Raw genomic sequence first — 18,875 nt, 5'->3', positions numbered from 1 at the left:
TCAGCGGGTTGCACGGGAGATATGGTCACTTGTGTAACCAGGAGGTGAGGCCTCATTTAACACAGTAAATTCATCAGGCTTAAGCCATGTTTCAGGCCAATCAAGATTGTGATCAGTGATTAGTTCATTGACTATAACTGCCTTGGAAGTGAGGGATCTAACATTAAGTAGCCCTATTTTGAGATGTGGGGTATCACAATCTCTTTCAATAATGGATAGAATGGATGAGGTCTTTATTCCAGTGAGATTGCTAATGCGAACACCGCCATGTTTAGTTTTGCCCAATCTAGGTCGAGGCACAGACACGGTCTCAATGGGGATAGCTGAGCTGACTACACTGACTGTGCTAGTGACAGACTCCACTAAGCCGTCAGGCTGGTTAACAGCCTGCTGCCAGGCCTGCACCCTATTTCTGTCAAGTGTCAATGTGCAGCAGGTAGGACGGAGTCAGGCGCAGGACACAGAACTGAGTAAAAAACGTACTTTACTCGAATAAACAACAAAATAATTCCATGCAGGGAAAATATACCAGCTCACAGAAATAGCGAACACTTATCAACGAACAAACACGCACAAAACCATGTGGGAACCAGAGGGTTAAAAAGGGAATAAATAATAATGTAATGGAAACCAGGTATGTACAATAAAAACAAAACAAATGGACAATGAAACGTAGATCGGTGGCAGCTAGAAAACTGGTGACATAGACCGTTGAACGCCACCCGAACAAGGAGAGGCACCAACTTCGGTGGAAGTCGTGACAGTACCCCCCTCCCCCCCTTGACGCGCGGCTCCAGCAGTGCGCCGACACCGGCCTCGGGAACGACCTGGAGGACGAGGCGCAGGACGATCCGGGTGGAGACGGTGAAATTCCCGCAGTAACGAAGGGTTCTGGATGTCCTCCACCGGCACCCAGCATCTTTCCTCCGGACCGTACCCCTCCTACTCCACGAGGTACTGAAGGCCCCTTGCCCGACTCCTTGAGTCCATGATGGCTCGAACAGTATACACCGGGGCCCCCTCGATGTCCAGAGGGGGCGGAGAAACCTCCCGCACATCAGACTCCTGGAGCGGACAAGCCTCCACCGGCCTGAAGAGAGACACATGAAATGAGGGGTTAATACGGTAATCAGGGGGAGCTGTAACCTATAACAAACCTTGTTCAGTCTCCTCAGGACTTTAAATGGCCCCACAAACCACGGACCCAGCTTCCGGCAGGGCAGGCGAAGGGGCAGGTTTCGGGTCGAGAGCCAGACCCGATCCACCGGGGCCTCACTGCGGTGGCGGTCGGCGCTCGCCTTCTGCCGCCTGATGACCCGTTGTGGGTGCACATGGACAGCGTCCCATGTCTCCTCCGAGCACCGAAACCATTCATCCACCGCAGGTGCCTCGATCTGGCTCTGATGCCACGGTGCCAGGACCAGCTGATAACCTAGTACACACTGAAAAGGAGATGGGTTAGTGAAGGAGTGGGCGTCTTGGGCCGTCTCTGCCCAGGGGATGAAAGCCGCCCACTCCCCCGGCCGGTCCTGGCAATAGGACCACAGAAACCTACCCACATCCTGGTTAACTCTCTCCACCTTCCCGTTACTCTCGGGGTGAAAACCTGATGTGAGGCTGACCGAAACCCCCAGACGTTCCATAAACGCCCTCCAGACTCTGGGGACCCCGATCAGAAACTATATGGGTGAACAGGGCCTCCGCAGTCTGTAAAGCCGTAGGGAGACCGGGCAAAGGTAGGAGACGGCAGGACATAGAAAACCGATCCACAACGACCAGGATTGTGGTGTTTCCTTGTGAAAAGGAAGATCCGTCAAGAAATCCACCGATAGGTGTGACCACGGCCATTGTGGAATGGGTAGTAGTTGTAATTTCCCTCGGGGCAGGTGTCTAGATGCCTTGCACTGGGCGCACACCGAGTAGGAGGAAACATAAACCCTCACGTCCTTAGCTAAAGTGGGCCACCAGTACTTCCCACTAAGACAGCATACCGTCCTACCGATGCCAGGGTGACCAGAGGAGGGGGACGTGTGGACCCAATAGAGAAAACGTTCGCGGACAGCTCCTCTGTGTCATTCATCCGGGACAGTGCGTCTGCCTTCACGTTCTGGGAACCTGGTCTGTAGGATAGGGTGAAAACAAAACGGGTGAAAAACATGGCCCACCTTGCCTGGAGAGGGTTCAGTCTCCTCGCTGCCCGGATGTACTCCAGATTGCAGTGGTCAGTCCAGATGAGGAAAAAGGGTGTTTAGCCCCCTCAAGCGAATGCCTCCACGATTTCAGAGCCTTTACGAAAGCCAGTAGCTCCCGGTCCCCCACATCATAGTAACGCTCCGCAGAGCTTCTTTGAAAAGAAAGCACAGGGGTGGAGTTTGGGTGGCGTACCTGAGCGCTGAGACAGCACAGCACCTATCCCAGCCTCGGACGCGTCCACCTCCACTATCAAATCAAATTTATTTGTCACATACACATGGTTAGCAGATGTTAATGCGAGTGTAGCAAAATGCTTGTGCTTCTAGTTCCAACAATGCAGTAATAACCAACGAGTAATCTAACCTAACAATTCCAAAACTACTACTTTATACACACAAGTGTAAAGGGATAAAGAATATGTACATAAAGATATATGAATGAGTGATGGTACAGAACGGCATAGACAAGATGCAGTAGATGGTATCGAGTACAGTATATACATATGAGATTAGTAATGTAGGGTATGTAAACAAAGTGGCATAGTTTAAAGTGGCTAGTGATACATGTATTACATAAAGATGCAGTAGATGATATAGGGTACAGTATATACATATACATATGAGATGAGTAATGTAGGGTATGTAAACATTATATTAAGTAGCATTGTTTAAAGTGGCTAGTGATATATTTTACATCAATTTCCATCAATTCCCATTATTAAAGTGGCTGGAGTTGAGTCAGTGTGTTGGCAGCAGCCACTCAATGTTAGTGGTGGCTGTTTAACAGTCTGATGGCCTTGAGATAGAAGCTGTTTTTCAGTCTCTCGGTCCCTGCTTTGATGCACCTGTACTGACCTCGCCTTCTGGATGATAGCGGGGTGAACAGGCAGTGGCTCGGGTGGTTGTTGTCCTTGATGATCTTTATGGCCTTCCTGTGACATCGGGTGGTGTAGGTGTCCTGGAGGGCAGGTAGTTTGCCCCCGGTGATGCGTTGTGCAGACCTCACTACCCTCTGGAGAGCCTTATGGTTGTGGGCAGAGCAGTTACCGTACCAGGCGGTGATACAGCCTGACAGGATGCTCTCGATTTTGCATCTGTAGAAGTTTGTGAGTGCTTTTGGTGACAAGCTGGATTTCTTCAGCCTCCTGAGGTTGAAGAGGCGCTGCTGCGCCTTCTTAACGACGCTGTCTGTGTGGGTGGACCAATTCAGTTTGTCCGTGATGTGTACGCCGAGGAACTTAAAACTTACTACCCTCCTAGACACTATAAATGCCAAGGAGGGATCGGGATGAGCCAGTACGGGAGCCTGGGTAAACAGAGCCTTCAGGTGACCAAAAGCCCTGTCCGCCCCAGCCGACCACTGCAGTCGCACCGGTCCCCCCTTAAGCAGTGAGGTAATGGGAGCTGCTACCTGAACAAAGCCCTGGATAAAGCTCTGGTAGTAGTTGGCAAACCCTAAGAACTGCACCTCCTTTACCGTGGTTGGAGTCGGCCAATTACGCACGGCTGAAATGCGGTCACTTTCCATCTCCACCCCTGACGTGGAAAGGCGGTACCCTAGGAAGGAGACAGACATTTATCAGCCTTCACTTACAGGTCATGCTCCAACAGTCAACCAAGCACCTTGCGCACCAGGGACACATGCTCGGCACATGCAGCAGAGTATATCAGAATGTCGTCGATATACACCACTACACCCTGCCCTTGTAGGTCCCGGAAAATCTTGTCTACAAAGGATTGGAAGACTGATGGAGCATTCATCAACCTGTACGGCATGACAAGGTAGTCATAGTGCCCAGAGGTGGTACTAAATGCCATCTTCCACTCATCCCCCTTCCGGATACGCACCAGATTGTAAGCATTTCTGAGATCCAATTTTGTGAAGAAGCGCGCCCTGTGCATTGACTCAATGCACTGGCTATAAGAGGCAGCGGGTAACTGTACCTCACAGTGATTTGGTTGATGCCTCGATAGTCAATACACGGGCACAGACCTCCATCCTTCTTCTTCACAAAAAAGAAACTCGAGGAGGAAGGTGAAGTGGAAGGCCGAATGTATCCCTGCCCCAGAGATTCGGAGACATATGTTTCCATAGCAGCCGTCTCCTCCTGTGACAGAGGATACACGTGACTCCTGGGAAGTGCTGCGTCTACCAGGCTTGGTCCTGTTTGTGGGTGAGTCCTAGAAAGAGGGACAATTATCTACAAATTCTATCTTTTGGGAGGGGCAGAAAAAAGTTTTCAACCAGCGATTGAGTTGTGAGACTCTGCTGTAGAGCTCATCACTCCCCCTAACTGGGAGGGGGCCAGAGACGATTACTCAATGCTGACACATCTTTCCAGCTGATTTACACGCTGAAGCTATGTTGCGCTTGGTGACCTCTGACTGTTTCATCCTAACATCGTTGGTGCCGACGTGGATAACAATATCCCTATACTCTCTACACTCGCCAGTTTTAGCTTTAGCCAGCACCATCTTCAGATTAGCCTTAACGTCAGTAGCCCTGCCCCCTGGTAAACAGTGTATGATCGCTAGATGATTCGTTTTAAGTCTAATACTGCGGGTAATGGAGTCTTCAATGACTAGGGTTTTCAATTTGTCAGAGCTAATGGTGGGAAGCTTCGGCGTCTCAGACCCCGTAACGGGAGGAGTAGAGACCAGAGAAGGCTCAGCCTCTGACTCCGACTCGCTGCTTAATGCTTAATGGGGAGAACCGGTTGAAAGTTTCTGTCGGCTAAATGAGCGACACCGGTTGAGCATTCCTACAGCATTTCCCTCCAGAAGCCATGAGAAAGTTGTCCGGCTGCGGGGACTGTGCAAGCGGATTTTTACTGCTATCTGTACTTACTGGTGGCAGAGACACTGTTTCATCCTTTCCTACACTGAAATTACCCTTGCCTAACGATTGCATCTGAAGCTGGGCTTGTAGCACAGCTATCCTCTCTGTAAGGCGATCGTTCTCCTGTATATTATGAGTACAGCGACTGCAATTAGAAGGCATCATGTTAATGTTACTACTTAGCTTCAAGTTTCTTCAAGTGCAGTCGCAAAAACCATCAAGCGCTATGATGACACTGGCTCTCATGAGGACCGACACAGGAAAGGAAGACCAAGTTACCGCTGCTGCAGAGTATAAGTTTATTAGAGTTACCAACCTCAGAATTTGCAGCCCAAATAAATGCTTCACAGAGTTCAAGTAACAGATACATCTCAACATCAACAGTTCAGAGGAGACTGCTTGAATCAGGCCTTCATGGTCGAATTGCTGCAAAGAAACCACTACTAAAGGACACCGATAATAAGAAGTGACTTGCTTGGGCCAAGAAACACAAAATATTTATCACATCGACTGCTCTAGGAATCTGGTCAGCGTCTTTCAAAAAGAGGGTGGTGCCCTCCGCATTGTTACAACATTTGGGAGGCCCATGGTGATGCCTTACAGAGCTCGATTTGGCCTCTGCGTGCCTCTGGAGGCTCCACAATTGCCTCACACCCTCCATATGGAGCATACGACCACATTTTCAAATCAAGCATAAATTGGCATTTAGTCTTGGCCTCCGCAATGGATTAGTTCACTGAGATGGCCGCAAATATATATTTGTTACTGCTCGACTAAAACAATCTTGGTCGACCAAAAAAAAAAAATCGACCAGTCAACTAATTGGGGTCAGCTCAACAACAGCCGAATTCCAGCCAGTGCATCTGGGCCGTAGAGAATGATAGAGGCCAGAATGATAGAGGCCTCGCCTCTAGTGGCCAAAAGGCGTGGCCAAGATACCATATTAGCATGGTCAGCACCATTAAGGGCTTCCACCATTTTAATGTAGTCAACTGGGTGGGACTTTCCAGCCTGGTCTCATAGACTAGAAGTAACATATTAAGTTATAATCCAGGATACTCAAATCAGTATGAAATGTATAAGGCAAAGGTCTAGTGAACTTCTAAGAACCCAAAGGTTCCGTGTTCGATTGTCATCGCGGACAACTTTCGCTTTTTAGATAATTAGGAACTTTTCAACTATTTACTACTTTTTATCTACTTTGCAACTACTTAGCATGTTATCTAATCCTAACCTTAACCCTTTAACCTAACCATAACCCCTAATTTAGCTAACTTTAGCCACAACAAATTGGAATTTGTAACATATCATACGTTTAGCAAATTTGTAACATACTGTACAAATTACAATTCGTAACATATCATACGAATTGGAATTCGTAACATATCATACCACATGAATGATGAACAATCAGAAATTAATACCTACAGTACCATATGAAACCTAACATATCATACTAATTAGTGTGTCCCGGATTTACATGTACTATGTTATGTTGACCTCTGAGTCCAGGTTGGACTTCCAACTTCATTGGCTGATCCTTCCTGGTGACCCTGCTGGAGTCATGTCCAACCAGGTCATCAGAAAGGATCAGCCAATCGTGAAGAAGAACTACTCCTTCAAAATGGAGATGCCTCAATGGCGCTGTCACAGACGCGTCGTCCGCGTTAGGGGAGAGTTTGCCCGGGGTAGCCTGTCATTGAAAAATAAGAATTTGTTTTTAACTGACTTGCCTAGTTAAATAAAGGTTCAAACATAATAGCACAGATACAAAAATGAGTTATATGTATCTCTATGTTCTGGGCAACTCTATGGTTCATCAGTGTCAAAACAAAACCTTCGCAAAAAAATGATTTAGACTGCATAGGGAGAAAGGGTAACAACATGAGAGCATGGGGATTATTTAAAAAAAATCAGTCTAGTACAACCAGCAACCCCACTGTACATCAGGTTTAACGCTGCGTTCATAATCAAGTGCGGAGTGGGAATTTATCCACTTGAATGGCCTTCCAAATGGTAATTACTAGTGGGAAACTCTAATATCATCATGAGCTCCCATTTCTCGCACAAACTGACAACTGACCACCTACTACGAAAATGATCTTGATAACAGCATTTTGGTAGTTAAATGCAAAACACTGCATTTTAAAAAAATTAAAAAATATTTATATATTTTCTGAACACTATCATTTGTTTACAAGCATGATAGCTGTACTTTTAGTTTATGGTCTACACAGCTTGTTGGGCATAAGCAAATCTGCGTTTGTCAACAAATTCAAAGCACATGAACGCACCAACTGGTATTGACCACTTCCCCACCCTCTACTTGGTTACGAACCCAGATTAAAAACATGACATCGCCTACAGAGGGAGACGCAGTGGCCAGTCGAAATGATCTCCTGAATTGGTCGACTGCATGGACTATTATTGTCAATTTTCATTAATAATTTGACGATGACTTTATAGAAATATTATTTTTCAGTGGAAATTCTAAAGAGACACAATGGACCGAGTGAAGAGTTCCATGCAGCAAGTACCGAACCCAATTCCCAAAGCGCTGATTCGTCGGACCGGCGGTGCCAACAGTTTCGAACTTGAAAAGGAGAACTTTGAACGCGGTCAGGTAAAACACTTGTTTAGTGGGAATTCGGGATTTCGTTTACAGAATTAGAAGGGACTAAGAAATGTGAAGATATTATAATAGTTCTGCTATAGCTTCGAGTTCGAACCGTCCGTTGCGTTGAAATTGGCAATGATCCTTTCAGCGTGAGAACGTGCAGACATGTCATGATTCATCTGCTTGACTGTTTGTTCCTGCCTCGCACGTTCGAATTTCCATGGAATTTTTTGTGAACATTGCTCATGACCCATGCGCGCCAATTTGACCTAAATCGGCGAGTGTTTACATGAATGCATTGTTTACGATGTTTGTAGTACAATGCAGTACTATAGTACCACCACACAACAGCAAGCCAACATCATCCCTCATTCTTAGCAGGGGGTAACATATCTAATATGAGTTTTTGATGGCTATGCCTCAAATAGCCTAGCACCCGTAGGAGCAGACAGAAAATATGCCATCACATAAAATTGACATTGCAAAGATTATAGAGACATGACCTCAGTGTTGGGTTTTCAGTGCAAGATCAAAATCTGTTGAAATGGGTTAGTCCTATGAGCACAAATATAGTCCTTTTGAGGAATTCTGCCTGATAAGAACAGGTCTGATTTACCATATCTCAGGAGAGGTGACGCCCACAACTGTGGCGAGAGCGGCTAAATTCTGTGTGTCTGCCTGGACTATTCAGAGAGGTACGCAAAAATGCTGTGTGTCTGCCTGGACTATCTATAAATACCACTACCATGTATCGAACTGCAGTAAAAGCCTATTAGTGACTCCTGGACACAGCACTAGAACTATTGACCTGGGATATTGTGATGAGTTCTGGAAAGTGCAATCAGCCTACATACTGGTTGGGGTGTGTGAGAGAGCTGGGTGGGACTATCATTTTTGCTTTGATACAGGGAAATAAATTGTGGGAAAGGAAGGAAGAAATGGTGGAATTGAGCAGCACTGTTTGTTGATGCGGTTTAAAGGGGAAATGCGCAGTTCTAACAAAGTGTTTGTAAAAACAAACTGAGGGATGGGGCTGGAGAATTCATAGACAGAACTATGGATGCAAGGACTGATCATCCATGATATCAAATGTTTTAGTTTTAATCATATTTTGAGGCTATATAGTGTTTGTTTACAAACATTGGAGTGAAACAAGCTTATTCTAGGTTTTGATGGGGTAGGACAGTTGAATTAAGCTCATGGGGCATTTCTAAGTTATATTCTTCTAGAATCAATGGGTACATATTGTCATTTATAAATCCAAAAATGGATGTAGCAACTGCAGATTGCCCCTTTTTTTAATGGTTTGAATGTTCTATGAATTATCTATCCCATGTAGCTGACAGGATGTTACTCAAGAGCTGAAGTCCAGAAAAAACGCATGCAAGCAAGCTACTGAGCTGTGTGGACAAGACACTTCCGGCTTGGCGGGCGGTCTCTTCCCAGACCAGTCAAAAAAGTAGGCCAGGTGAATCAAGCCTCTAAATGACCATGCTCTGCCGGATTATATATTTTTCAGCGGCGGCTGCAACCTGCTTTTCCCATCTTCTACTACAACCACTGCTAAATGAATCAGTAAGCTTTTGAGCACTCATTTACGGGACTGAAGATTGATCCAGAGAGCAGAGGTTTGCTGTCTCTTGTAGTCGCAGTGTGCTGTAACTGTGGCATAGACAAGTTTAGGCTTTCACCTAAAATCAATCACACCACATTCCTCTCAAAATTGCTCAAATTGGATATGATTCCTAATCTGGTTATGGCAGTCGTTTTTGTTATGGTAGATTTTTGTCAGCAGTCGGAAAGCTGTTCTGTGGCGCAGGGAGGAATCAGTGAAATCTTGTTTGTGCTTTAATACAGGGATCATCCCGAGTTAATCTGATCTGTTTTAGCTCGGATCTGCCTGAATCTGCTGGCTTTCACCACTGTCCCAAAACCACCAGTTTGGCTCTGCTCTAAGACCTCTTTCCAGCTCCTCTGTTCAGGCACAAGCACTCTAATACAATCTAGCCTGGTCCCAGATCTGTTTGTGCGGTTACACAAATGACCGTAGGAGTTGGAAACATGCAGTCTTTTTATGGTGTATAGAAATGCATTGACACAGAACAAGTCTCTGGAGTAGACTGATAGTGGTACGGGTGAAGTTATGGGTCCCAGGGCTACTATCTCGGCGAGGCTTAAAGCCTGAGAGTCGGGTAAACAACAAGGGTGTGTTCAGACTGAGTCCTCGCTCCATCATTTTGTCTGCAGAGTTATAAAAATACCTCGCCCAGGGCCAGGTAACACATACAGCATACATATAAGGACAAGTTTAGAGACCTGAAATTAGTAATGCTCTCTCTGTTTGTGGATGGAATTAATCTATGGTGTGTTTGTTTATGAAGGCCCCTCTCTGGAGTCACAGTTGTGCTGCTACGTAAGAGTTTCTCATCGGTCATGAAACATAATGGCACAGTTGTTGAAAAATGAGCTCAGTGACCATCTTGAGATACTATTTTAGTCGTTTCAGCAGTCCACCTCCATTTGAAAACCGTACCACTTTAACTAACCATTTAACTTCCAGGGGAGAGCTGCTATCCACCTCTTTCTCATCTTGAAAGACAGGCCTGACTTTGTCTTGAAACAATAAAAGAGTCTTGGTTTAATTAGTTTCTATTTATTCCTGAAATAGGCTGGTAGGCCTGGACTACATGTTGATGTTTTTCCATCCATCTTCCCTGGAATGCACCATGATGATGAACACCACTGTTGTGGTCAGAAACCATAGCTAAGTACTGCCTGCTACAATGACAGAGTGTCTGTCTGGATAGTCGTCTGAAATGAGAGAAACATGGCTGCGTCTGTGGGAAGGCTACTTCCATTCAGCCCGGCACCCCACTTTAGAACCTCTCATGGGCCTCCCAGACTGGGCTTTCTATTGTGGGATACATCATGAGATTGACTCCACCACACAGCAGTGTGGCTTACATAATTAAGGCCTTACATTTAGATCCAGATCGTTCCTGCCTGTTTGCTGCATCCCACAGCTCTACAAGGCAGGCTGCCTCTGGGTATTCGGTATGGGTTGTTCCATGTCATTTCAGCAAGCCATAACACCCGCCATCTTAAATTGTTTCTGTTAGAAACAGATAAGATTAGCATTCCTGCAACATTATTTGGTTGAAATATAATATATAATTAGATCTGAGAAATTAAGCTAATTGATTGCACCCAAATTGGCCATTTTAATGTGTAGCATTCATATAATATTCAATGAAGAATCCAAAGAAATTGTCAAAAGCCGCCAATAAAATAAGAGTAATCACCTGGAACAGTACCATCTAGTGGCCAGAACCTGGTAATATCAGGATGTAGGCTGGGACATAAACCTAACAACTTCAATGACTTTCAACTGAACAGTGGAAAAAACATCACCAAATTCACTGGGAATGAAGAAACAATACTCTGAGCTGCAGTTCCATACTGCTTGTCAGACATGGAAAACTGATGCTATATACTTGTTATTGGGGTGGGGTGTCCGTGGGTGACAATTTCTTTGGATTCCTCATGTCTTACTCATTGTTAGTACCGATTTGGACTAAACGGTTTTCTATGTTAGGTACTATATTTATTGAATATTATATGAACCCTATAAATTTAATTAGCCAATTTCGGTGCAATTAATTAGCTTAATTTCTAAATTATGCTTAATTTAATAAATGAAACTAAATGATGTTGCAGGAATGATAATCTTATGTTTCTAACAGAAACCATTTCAAAACTATCTGAGATGGTGGGTGTTAAAATTATCTGCTTTTTGAGAGTAAGTCATTCTGACACTTTTGGACAATGTTAACAGTTTAGTTCTTAGATCATGTACCTTGGTTTGACTAAGAGAATGCCTTTGCCCCCTTTAGTGGGGCACTGTGGTGCCCTGGCAGCTGTGGTGCCCTGGCAGCTGTGGAATGTCCCTTGGGCATGAGCAGCACAGCAGGGTGGACTCTCTAATCTCTCTGTCTGTTACAAATACTCTTGGTCTTCCTTTTTCTCTCCCTGCCTTTGTAAGTTACACCCACCCTGTGCTTGTACCCTGTCATTATAACCAGAGAGAGGTAGTTACATACACACACGCACAGGGAGAGCGAAAGCGGCCCGGGCCCACTAAAACCACAGAGGCAGCAAAAACAGCAGGCACTGGGCTGTGGCCTCATTGCACCGGCTGTAAATGTAAAAAGTCCTGGACATGAGTGGCAGGTCAGCCATTGGAACAAAGTGCCGAGATGAGATCACAATGGCATTAAGTCTGGCATTTAATTTGGGGTAGATTAGATATTTTACAAGCTGAAAAAAGTTAATTGGACATTGGATGCTTAGGTTACATCATCACAAGGACCTACATTTGTATTATTGAGTTCATTATTACAATAATACTTGTGATTTTTAGATCTAATTTCTATCGGACTTGATAATATTATTGAGTAAAACTAGTATTGCTTAGTGAATACTGTTCTCACACACAGTAGCGATATGCCCTGAGTCTGGCCAACTGGCTAGAAGGGCCTACTCCGCAATGAAATGCCAGCGTGACCTACCAGTAAATTGATTTTTGGTCTGGAACTTTTTTGTCTCAGCTATGTTCAAGGCCATTATATGAACTTTGCCCGTGTAACAGTATAACGTTAGACCGTCTCCTCGCCCATACCCGGGCGCGAACCAGGGACACTCTGCACACATCAACAGTCACCCACGAAGCATCGTTACTCATCGCTCCACAAAATCTGCGGCCCTTGAAGAGCAAGGGGAACCACTACTTCAAGGTCTCAGAGCAAGTGACGTCATGATTGAAACGCTATTTAGCGCGCACCACCGCTAACTAGCTAGCTATTTCACATCCGTTACACCCACATAATTGAGACAGAGGGGACTTTCACCCTTGAAACTTGGTGTGTGTGTGTGTGTTCTCGGCACCACCATCAAAAAGGTGGAATCAATGTATGGGGACTCAGTTGAAAAGAGAAACTCAAGTTTTGTAAACAATCAATATTATATAACTGACTACAATGTAAACATGATACTCAAAGGCCTAGAGAAGTGTATGTGAGAATTGCAGCCTCTCCATAAAGCAGTGCTCGGTGGGTCCACCCACACAGTACCAGGAAGTGAAGAGACTGTGGTGAAGAGCAGGCTTTGTCTGAAGAGTGACTGTTTGTGTGGAGCGGCCAGTCTGCCAGCAGGAGAATGGGTCAAATATTGATTACCGTGGACTATGCTCCTCAGTTGGCCCTAGTAGTTATAATAATAATAATAGTAACTTTATTTGTTCATGTGCTTTGCTTTTCATGCATGATGTGCAAACAATTCTGAAAAAATATTTAGTGTTCGGTACCACATTGCTGAGGTTATTACTAAAGAATGATATGCTTGGGCTAATATTGACTTGTTTGTGCTTTTTCTATAATTTAAGGAGCCTACTCGTTTGAATAGCTATCTGAAATTATCTGAGCTGTTCGATTTATTTTGTGAAGGTTCCAGACAGTGCAATCATTTCATGATTCTGATATAAAGTAACCAGCGGGGGGCACTATTTACCTAAAATTACTCAGTCGGCTAACGTTAATAGCCACATTGCCTCAGCATAGCTGAAGACTGAAAACGGCTCCTTTTTGCAGTAGTCACAGCATATCTTTGATATTGACAGTGACTTACTTTAATAATGCTACTGTAGGGTACACTTTTCGTATAGCACATCATATTTCAATATGGCCCATAGACCTACATCAGAGAGTAATGTTATGTCCACATGTAAGCAGTCACCCAATCACTGATGATTTGTTATACTGGTGATGGAAAGTTACATTGTTTACCGTCATGATTATTTGCAGTGTGTCCTAGCCGCGCTGCTCTGGTGTCTCGTCTTCTCATAAATTCTTTGATAGTTCGTTTTTTAAATTCGGGATTGTATAATTTTTTACGTGGTGAGGAACGAGGTTAGTTTGGGCGGGGGTTTGTGCCATCCCCGGTCTACACCTATTGTCTTAGTGAGAGCACGCTGTTGTTTACACAAAAGCCCCGGACATATATTAAATACTCGAAGCTTAGAAACTGTCATGTCGTTTTAAATACTGCAATCTAAAATGGTATGAAACATGCGGAAAATGCAGAGGTGCAGCATACCGTACACGTTCCCGTGTGTAGACTGTCGTTTTTATAGACGGTTCGGTTCCGCTTATCGACAGTCGGATGCTGTGTCTGGGAGCCCCCACCGTCAACTGAGCACGTAAGGCCGGGGAGAGTAGAATGGACACGGAAGGAGAGAATTTGATACCAAATCGGGACACATGTTGAGTTAACGGGCCCACTCCACCACCCTTTCCCTCATAAGCGTTTCTAGATTTCTCCTTTCCCAGTTGTAGACTATTGTGTCGGAAGTTTTGCCAGCGACCCGCTTCGTCTTTGATCTCACAGCCACCCTGCATTTTTCTGAGACTATGGATCTTAGTAAAATGGTAGGTTTCCAGATATCGATTTTTTTTTCTTCCATTAAGCATTATTGCGTTAAAGGCGCAACAGATATGCATGTTTATGGTGAGAGCGAACTCATTTGTTACCAGGATAGTTTCTTTAGGAAATGTAAGATACTGCATCTGTTCATGTTTGCTCTAAATCCGTTGATGATCATTAAACTATATCGAGGTGGTGTTTTTTAAGTTGGCCGTGTAGGATATGGTTTGTTATAGGATAGTCCAGACTCCAGTCAGATGCATGTTTTTAGTATAGGCTATAACTAGTATATTGGGCTATAGTTTGCTAACGAATTTCCCTGGACTGATCGGACGTTTCCCCCTTTATTTGTTTCACAGTAGCCCGTTCTCTATAGTCATTAGATAACGTAAGCACGCGTACGTTTTTCACGGTGACTAGAATGTCAACGAGCTATCTGACTGTAGTGTTGTTTTCTTGGACGATAGCGATGTCAGACATACATTTATGGTAGCCCAGCTGCTTTGCAATGTGTGTCATGGTCGGCTAAATACGTTCTATACGGCTACTGGACACAGCAGCTTATCTAGTAATAGGTTGGATTGCACAACCCATAAACATAAAAAAATAAAAATAAAAATACGAATCACCAGGGACATAAGATACAGCGTTACGAACCATACATGATTAGTCCGGACTAATAATCACTCTTATTGATACACAACCATCACATGTTTATTACAGCATGAGTGTTATTGCAAATATCATGGGTTATAGTGATAGAGGCTATGTATGCTGTTGTGAATGATTGATCATGAATGGCCTTCAACAGCTGGTGGAGAACATTGATTAGTCATTTGTGAATAGGGGAATCCCCACTTGAGAAATCCCCTCAGGGTCAGTTCAACACTGGCAGGACTTGATGTGAGTTCCGGAGCAGGTGTACTAGCAGGGCCAAAGCACCAAAACTGCCCTTTCAGTGCCAACACAGTGTAGGCTACTCTGGCTCTGTATAGAGGAGTGGGGGAAGGGGGCCGATACGAAAAGCATCTCCAGGGGATTTGTGCTCCTTCCTGAAAGCTCATTGGCATGGAGTTAGCTGTTGAGGACACACAAGTTTGTTTGTGACAGATACTGGTTGTGATGGGGGAAAAGTCATGTTATATGTTATTGGAGCGCTGTTCACTCCTCTGGATCAAACAGACAAAGCCTCAAGGCTGCTCTCCGAGATGAATTCCTCTCTCTCTCTCAGCCAGAGGAAGATGAAGGCCTGCCTGCCACCTGCCTGTCAGTGTTCTCTTAGCTCAGATGCCTCTGCTTTGGTCATTTATGTCATGACCTGAGAGGCAACGGTATGAAAACATCAACACTCTTGGCACATGCAAGAATCAAAAACAGATATCAGATCGTTCTCAGAGGGCCCAGAGAACAGCCTTGTCGTTTATATCTTGGGTATAGGTCCTACTATTGTTGTTAAGGTGAACTAAAACCTAGTCTTGTAAGACTGTATTACATTTCTACAGTGTCATAGCATCATCTCTAGAGAAACCACAAATGAATTCAGCTGCAGATGTGCTTGCCCTTTTACAGTGTTTTTATGACGTCAGCACTTCTTCAGTAAGTTAGTTACACTAACTAGTTACACAAAGCAGATAGGAGGCCTTCCTCACGGGACGTTGCACAAAACTGTCTCGACAAAGGAGTCTTGTATGTAAACGTAGCATGGGGTTTAGGTTTTATTATGCTAGCCATGGCCTTTGGACCCCAGGGTCCACACTCTGGCCAGTATTTCTCTTCAACCACCTGCTGTTCTGTCTTCCAGCCCAAGCCCCCCAGGAACAAAAGCCTGCTGTCGGTGAGGTCATAGACTTTGACTAGCTCAATGCTGGAGGTTTTGAAGTGATAATGGAGTCTTAATAGACATGAGACAATGAGAAGTAGATGGACAATACAGTAGCATATACCTATTCAGTGGAAAAATATTTAGGCCTACCAGTTTGATTCTGGACAGCTTTATATTCACAGTATTTTGTCATACTTTGGTCATGAGTAAGGTGTTGCGTTTTTTTCTGAGCACATGACCTGACCAGGGAAAAACTCTTGACTTAAACGGGGAGGGACTTGTCCAAGAAGAACACATTTTCTTTGTGAAACATTTTGCTATGCCAATGCTGCCCTAATGAACACAAGCCTGGTCTAATCCATGTTGCCTCTCTGTTCACATAGACAGATAGAGTGGCCATGCTGGAGGGATTGTCTTGTTTTTCCTTTCCCCACCATGCCAGGCTTTTAGAGGTGTAGAGTGAATGTTCCATGGGAGCGGATATCAACGTCAGAGATATGAGCCCATTTGTAAAACAGAGGGCCCTTTTTAGTGTGCTGACGTTTTAAAAGGGGCGGAGTTCAAACCTGTAGAAATAGTATAACCTAAACCCACTCACTTTTACGCTCTATGGCTTTTGCAGCTTGTTGCTTTTGAGGGACATTAGTAATACAGTTGAAGTTGGAAGTTTACATACACCTTAGTCAAATACATTTAAACTCAGTTTTTCACAATTCCTGACATTTAATCCGAGTAACAAAATTGCCTGTCTTAGGTGAGTTAGGAACACCACTTTATTTTAAGGAATGTGAACTGTCAGACTAATAGTGGAGAGTGGTTTACATTCACTCAATTAGTATTTGGTAGATTTGCCTTAAATAATTTAAACTTGGGTCAAACGTTTCAGGTAGCCTTCCACAAGCTTCCCACAATAAGTTGGGTGAATTTTGGCCCATTCCTCCTGACAGAGCTGGTGTAAATGAGTCAGGTTTGTAGTCCTCCTTGCTCGCACACGCTTTTTCAGTTCTGCCCACAAAATGTCTATAGGATTGAGGTCAGGGCTTTGTGATTTGTTGTCCTTAAGCCATTTTTCCACAACTTTGGAAGTATGCTTGTGTAACAGTATAACTTTAGACCGTCCCCTCGCACATACCCGGGCGCGAACCAGGGACCCTCTGCACACATCAACAACAGTCACCCACGAAGCATCGTTACCCATCGCTCCACAAAAGCCGCGGCCCTTGCCGAGCAAGGGGAACCACTACTTCAAGGTCTCAGAGCAAGTGACGTCACCGATTGAAATGCTATTTAGCGCGCACTGCTAACTAAGCTAGTCGTTTCACATCCGTTACACTTGGGGTCATTGCCCATTTTGAAGACCCATTTGCAACCAAGCTTTAACTTCCTGACTGATATCTTGATGTTGCTTCAATATATCCACATAATTTTCCTACTTCATGATGCCATCTATTTTGTGAAGTGCACCAGCCTATCCTGCAGCAAAGCACCCCCACAACATGATGCTGCCACCCTCGTGCTTCAAGGTTGGGATGGTGTTCTTCGGCTTGCAAGCCTCCCCCTTTTTCCTCCAAACATAATGATGGTCATTATGGCCAAACAGTTCTATTTTTGTTTCATCAGACCAGAGGATATTTCTCCAAAAAGTACTATCTTTGTCCTCATGTGCAGTTGCAAACCGTAGTCTGGCTTTTTTATGGCGGTTTTGGAGCAGTGACTTCTTCCTTGCTGAGGGGCCTTTCAGGTTATGTTAATATAGGACTCGTTTTACAGTGAATATAGGTACTTTTGTACCTGTTTCTTCCAGCATCTTCACAAGGTCCTTTGCTGCTGTTCTGGGATTATTTGCACTTTGCACCAAAGTACGTTCATCTCTAGGAGACAGAACGCGTCTCCTTCCTTCCTCCTTGTATGACGGCTGTGTGGTCCCATGGTGTTTATACTTGCGTACTATTGTTTGTACAGATGAATGTGGTACCTTCAGGCGTTTGGAAATTTCTCTCAAGGATGAACCAGACTTGTGGAGGTCTGCAAAAAAAAAGAATCTGAGGTCTTGGCTGATTTCATTTGATTTTCCCATGATGTCAAGCAGAGGTGCACTGAGTTTGTAAGTAGGCCTTGAAATACATCCACAGGTACACCTCTAATGGCTAATAGACATAATGTAAGTCAATCAGAAGCTTCTAAAGCCATGACATCATTTACTGGAATTTTTCAAGCTGTTTAAACGCACAGTCAACTTAGTGTATGTAAACTTCTTACCCACTGGAATTGTGATACAGTGAATTAGAAGTGAAATAATCTGTCTGTAAACAATTGTTGGAAAAATTACTTGTCATGCACAAAGTAGATGTCCTAACTGACTTGCTAAAACTATAGTTTGTTAACAAGAAATTTGTGGAGTGGTTGAAAAACGAGTTTTAATGACTCCAACCTAAGTGTATGTAAACTTCCGACTTCAACTGTATGTAGGTTTTCCGATTTGCTTCCTAAAAATGTGTATTTTTAAAGTGCATAGTTGGATGACTGTTTTCACACAGTCTGTGTAGTATGACGTAATGTGAAGTGAGTAACTTTTCAGGAAGTGGCAAGTAGTATTTTTAGTTCAAAATATCCATTTAAAGCTATCGTTGTCAACAGGAGAGCATTATTAGTGTCAACAGCTACAAATGTGTGTCTCTGTCTGTCTTTGGGTAGGGGGGAAATTGACCTTTGGGGCCACTTGGAAGAGGCTGGCGAAGGAAACATTATAAGAGGGGAGCTGGAACTGGAGCTGTGAGGTCTGTTTGGGTTGGCACCGGGTACTAGGCCTGAGGTGGAGGAAGAAGGGAGGAGCTGGGTGCATTTTTCGGCAGAAAGGATATGGGCAGGAAAAAGCGTGCCAAGACAGGAAGCCTGAATGAGCACCCCCCGTCCCCCCCCCTGTCCCTC

The 18,875-nt window shown here is 44.4% G+C and overlaps 1 protein-coding gene and 1 long non-coding RNA gene across 4 annotated transcripts in view; one reads left to right on the top strand and one right to left on the bottom strand.

The window, feature by feature from the left end:
• Window positions 1-467: 467 nt before the first annotated feature.
• LOC121839096 lies at window positions 468-13,885 on the bottom strand. Its single transcript, XR_006078674.1, has 2 exons — window positions 13,799-13,885; window positions 468-1,442 (listed from the first exon to the last, which is right to left on the bottom strand). It is a non-coding gene; the product is annotated as an uncharacterized LOC121839096 (long non-coding RNA).
• Window positions 7,360-18,875, top strand: part of LOC112265318 (huntingtin-interacting protein 1-like) — a 48,056-nt gene continuing 36,540 nt past the window's right edge. The window contains exon 1 of one of the 3 annotated variants that reach the window (XM_024442491.2): window positions 7,360-7,654. In XM_024442491.2, coding sequence (XP_024298259.2) covers window positions 7,535-7,654 — 120 coding nt within the window. In that variant the 5' untranslated portion in view covers window positions 7,360-7,534. Of the gene's footprint in view, window positions 7,655-13,911; window positions 14,131-18,875 lie in introns of those variants that run through there. The other 2 variants (XM_042296027.1, XM_042296028.1) reach the window with 2 other exon arrangements.

This window comes from Oncorhynchus tshawytscha, linkage group LG13 (assembly GCF_018296145.1).
Source record: "Oncorhynchus tshawytscha isolate Ot180627B linkage group LG13, Otsh_v2.0, whole genome shotgun sequence".
NCBI lineage: Eukaryota > Metazoa > Chordata > Actinopteri > Salmoniformes > Salmonidae > Oncorhynchus > Oncorhynchus tshawytscha.
This window is presented reverse-complemented; position numbering and strand designations above follow the sequence as displayed.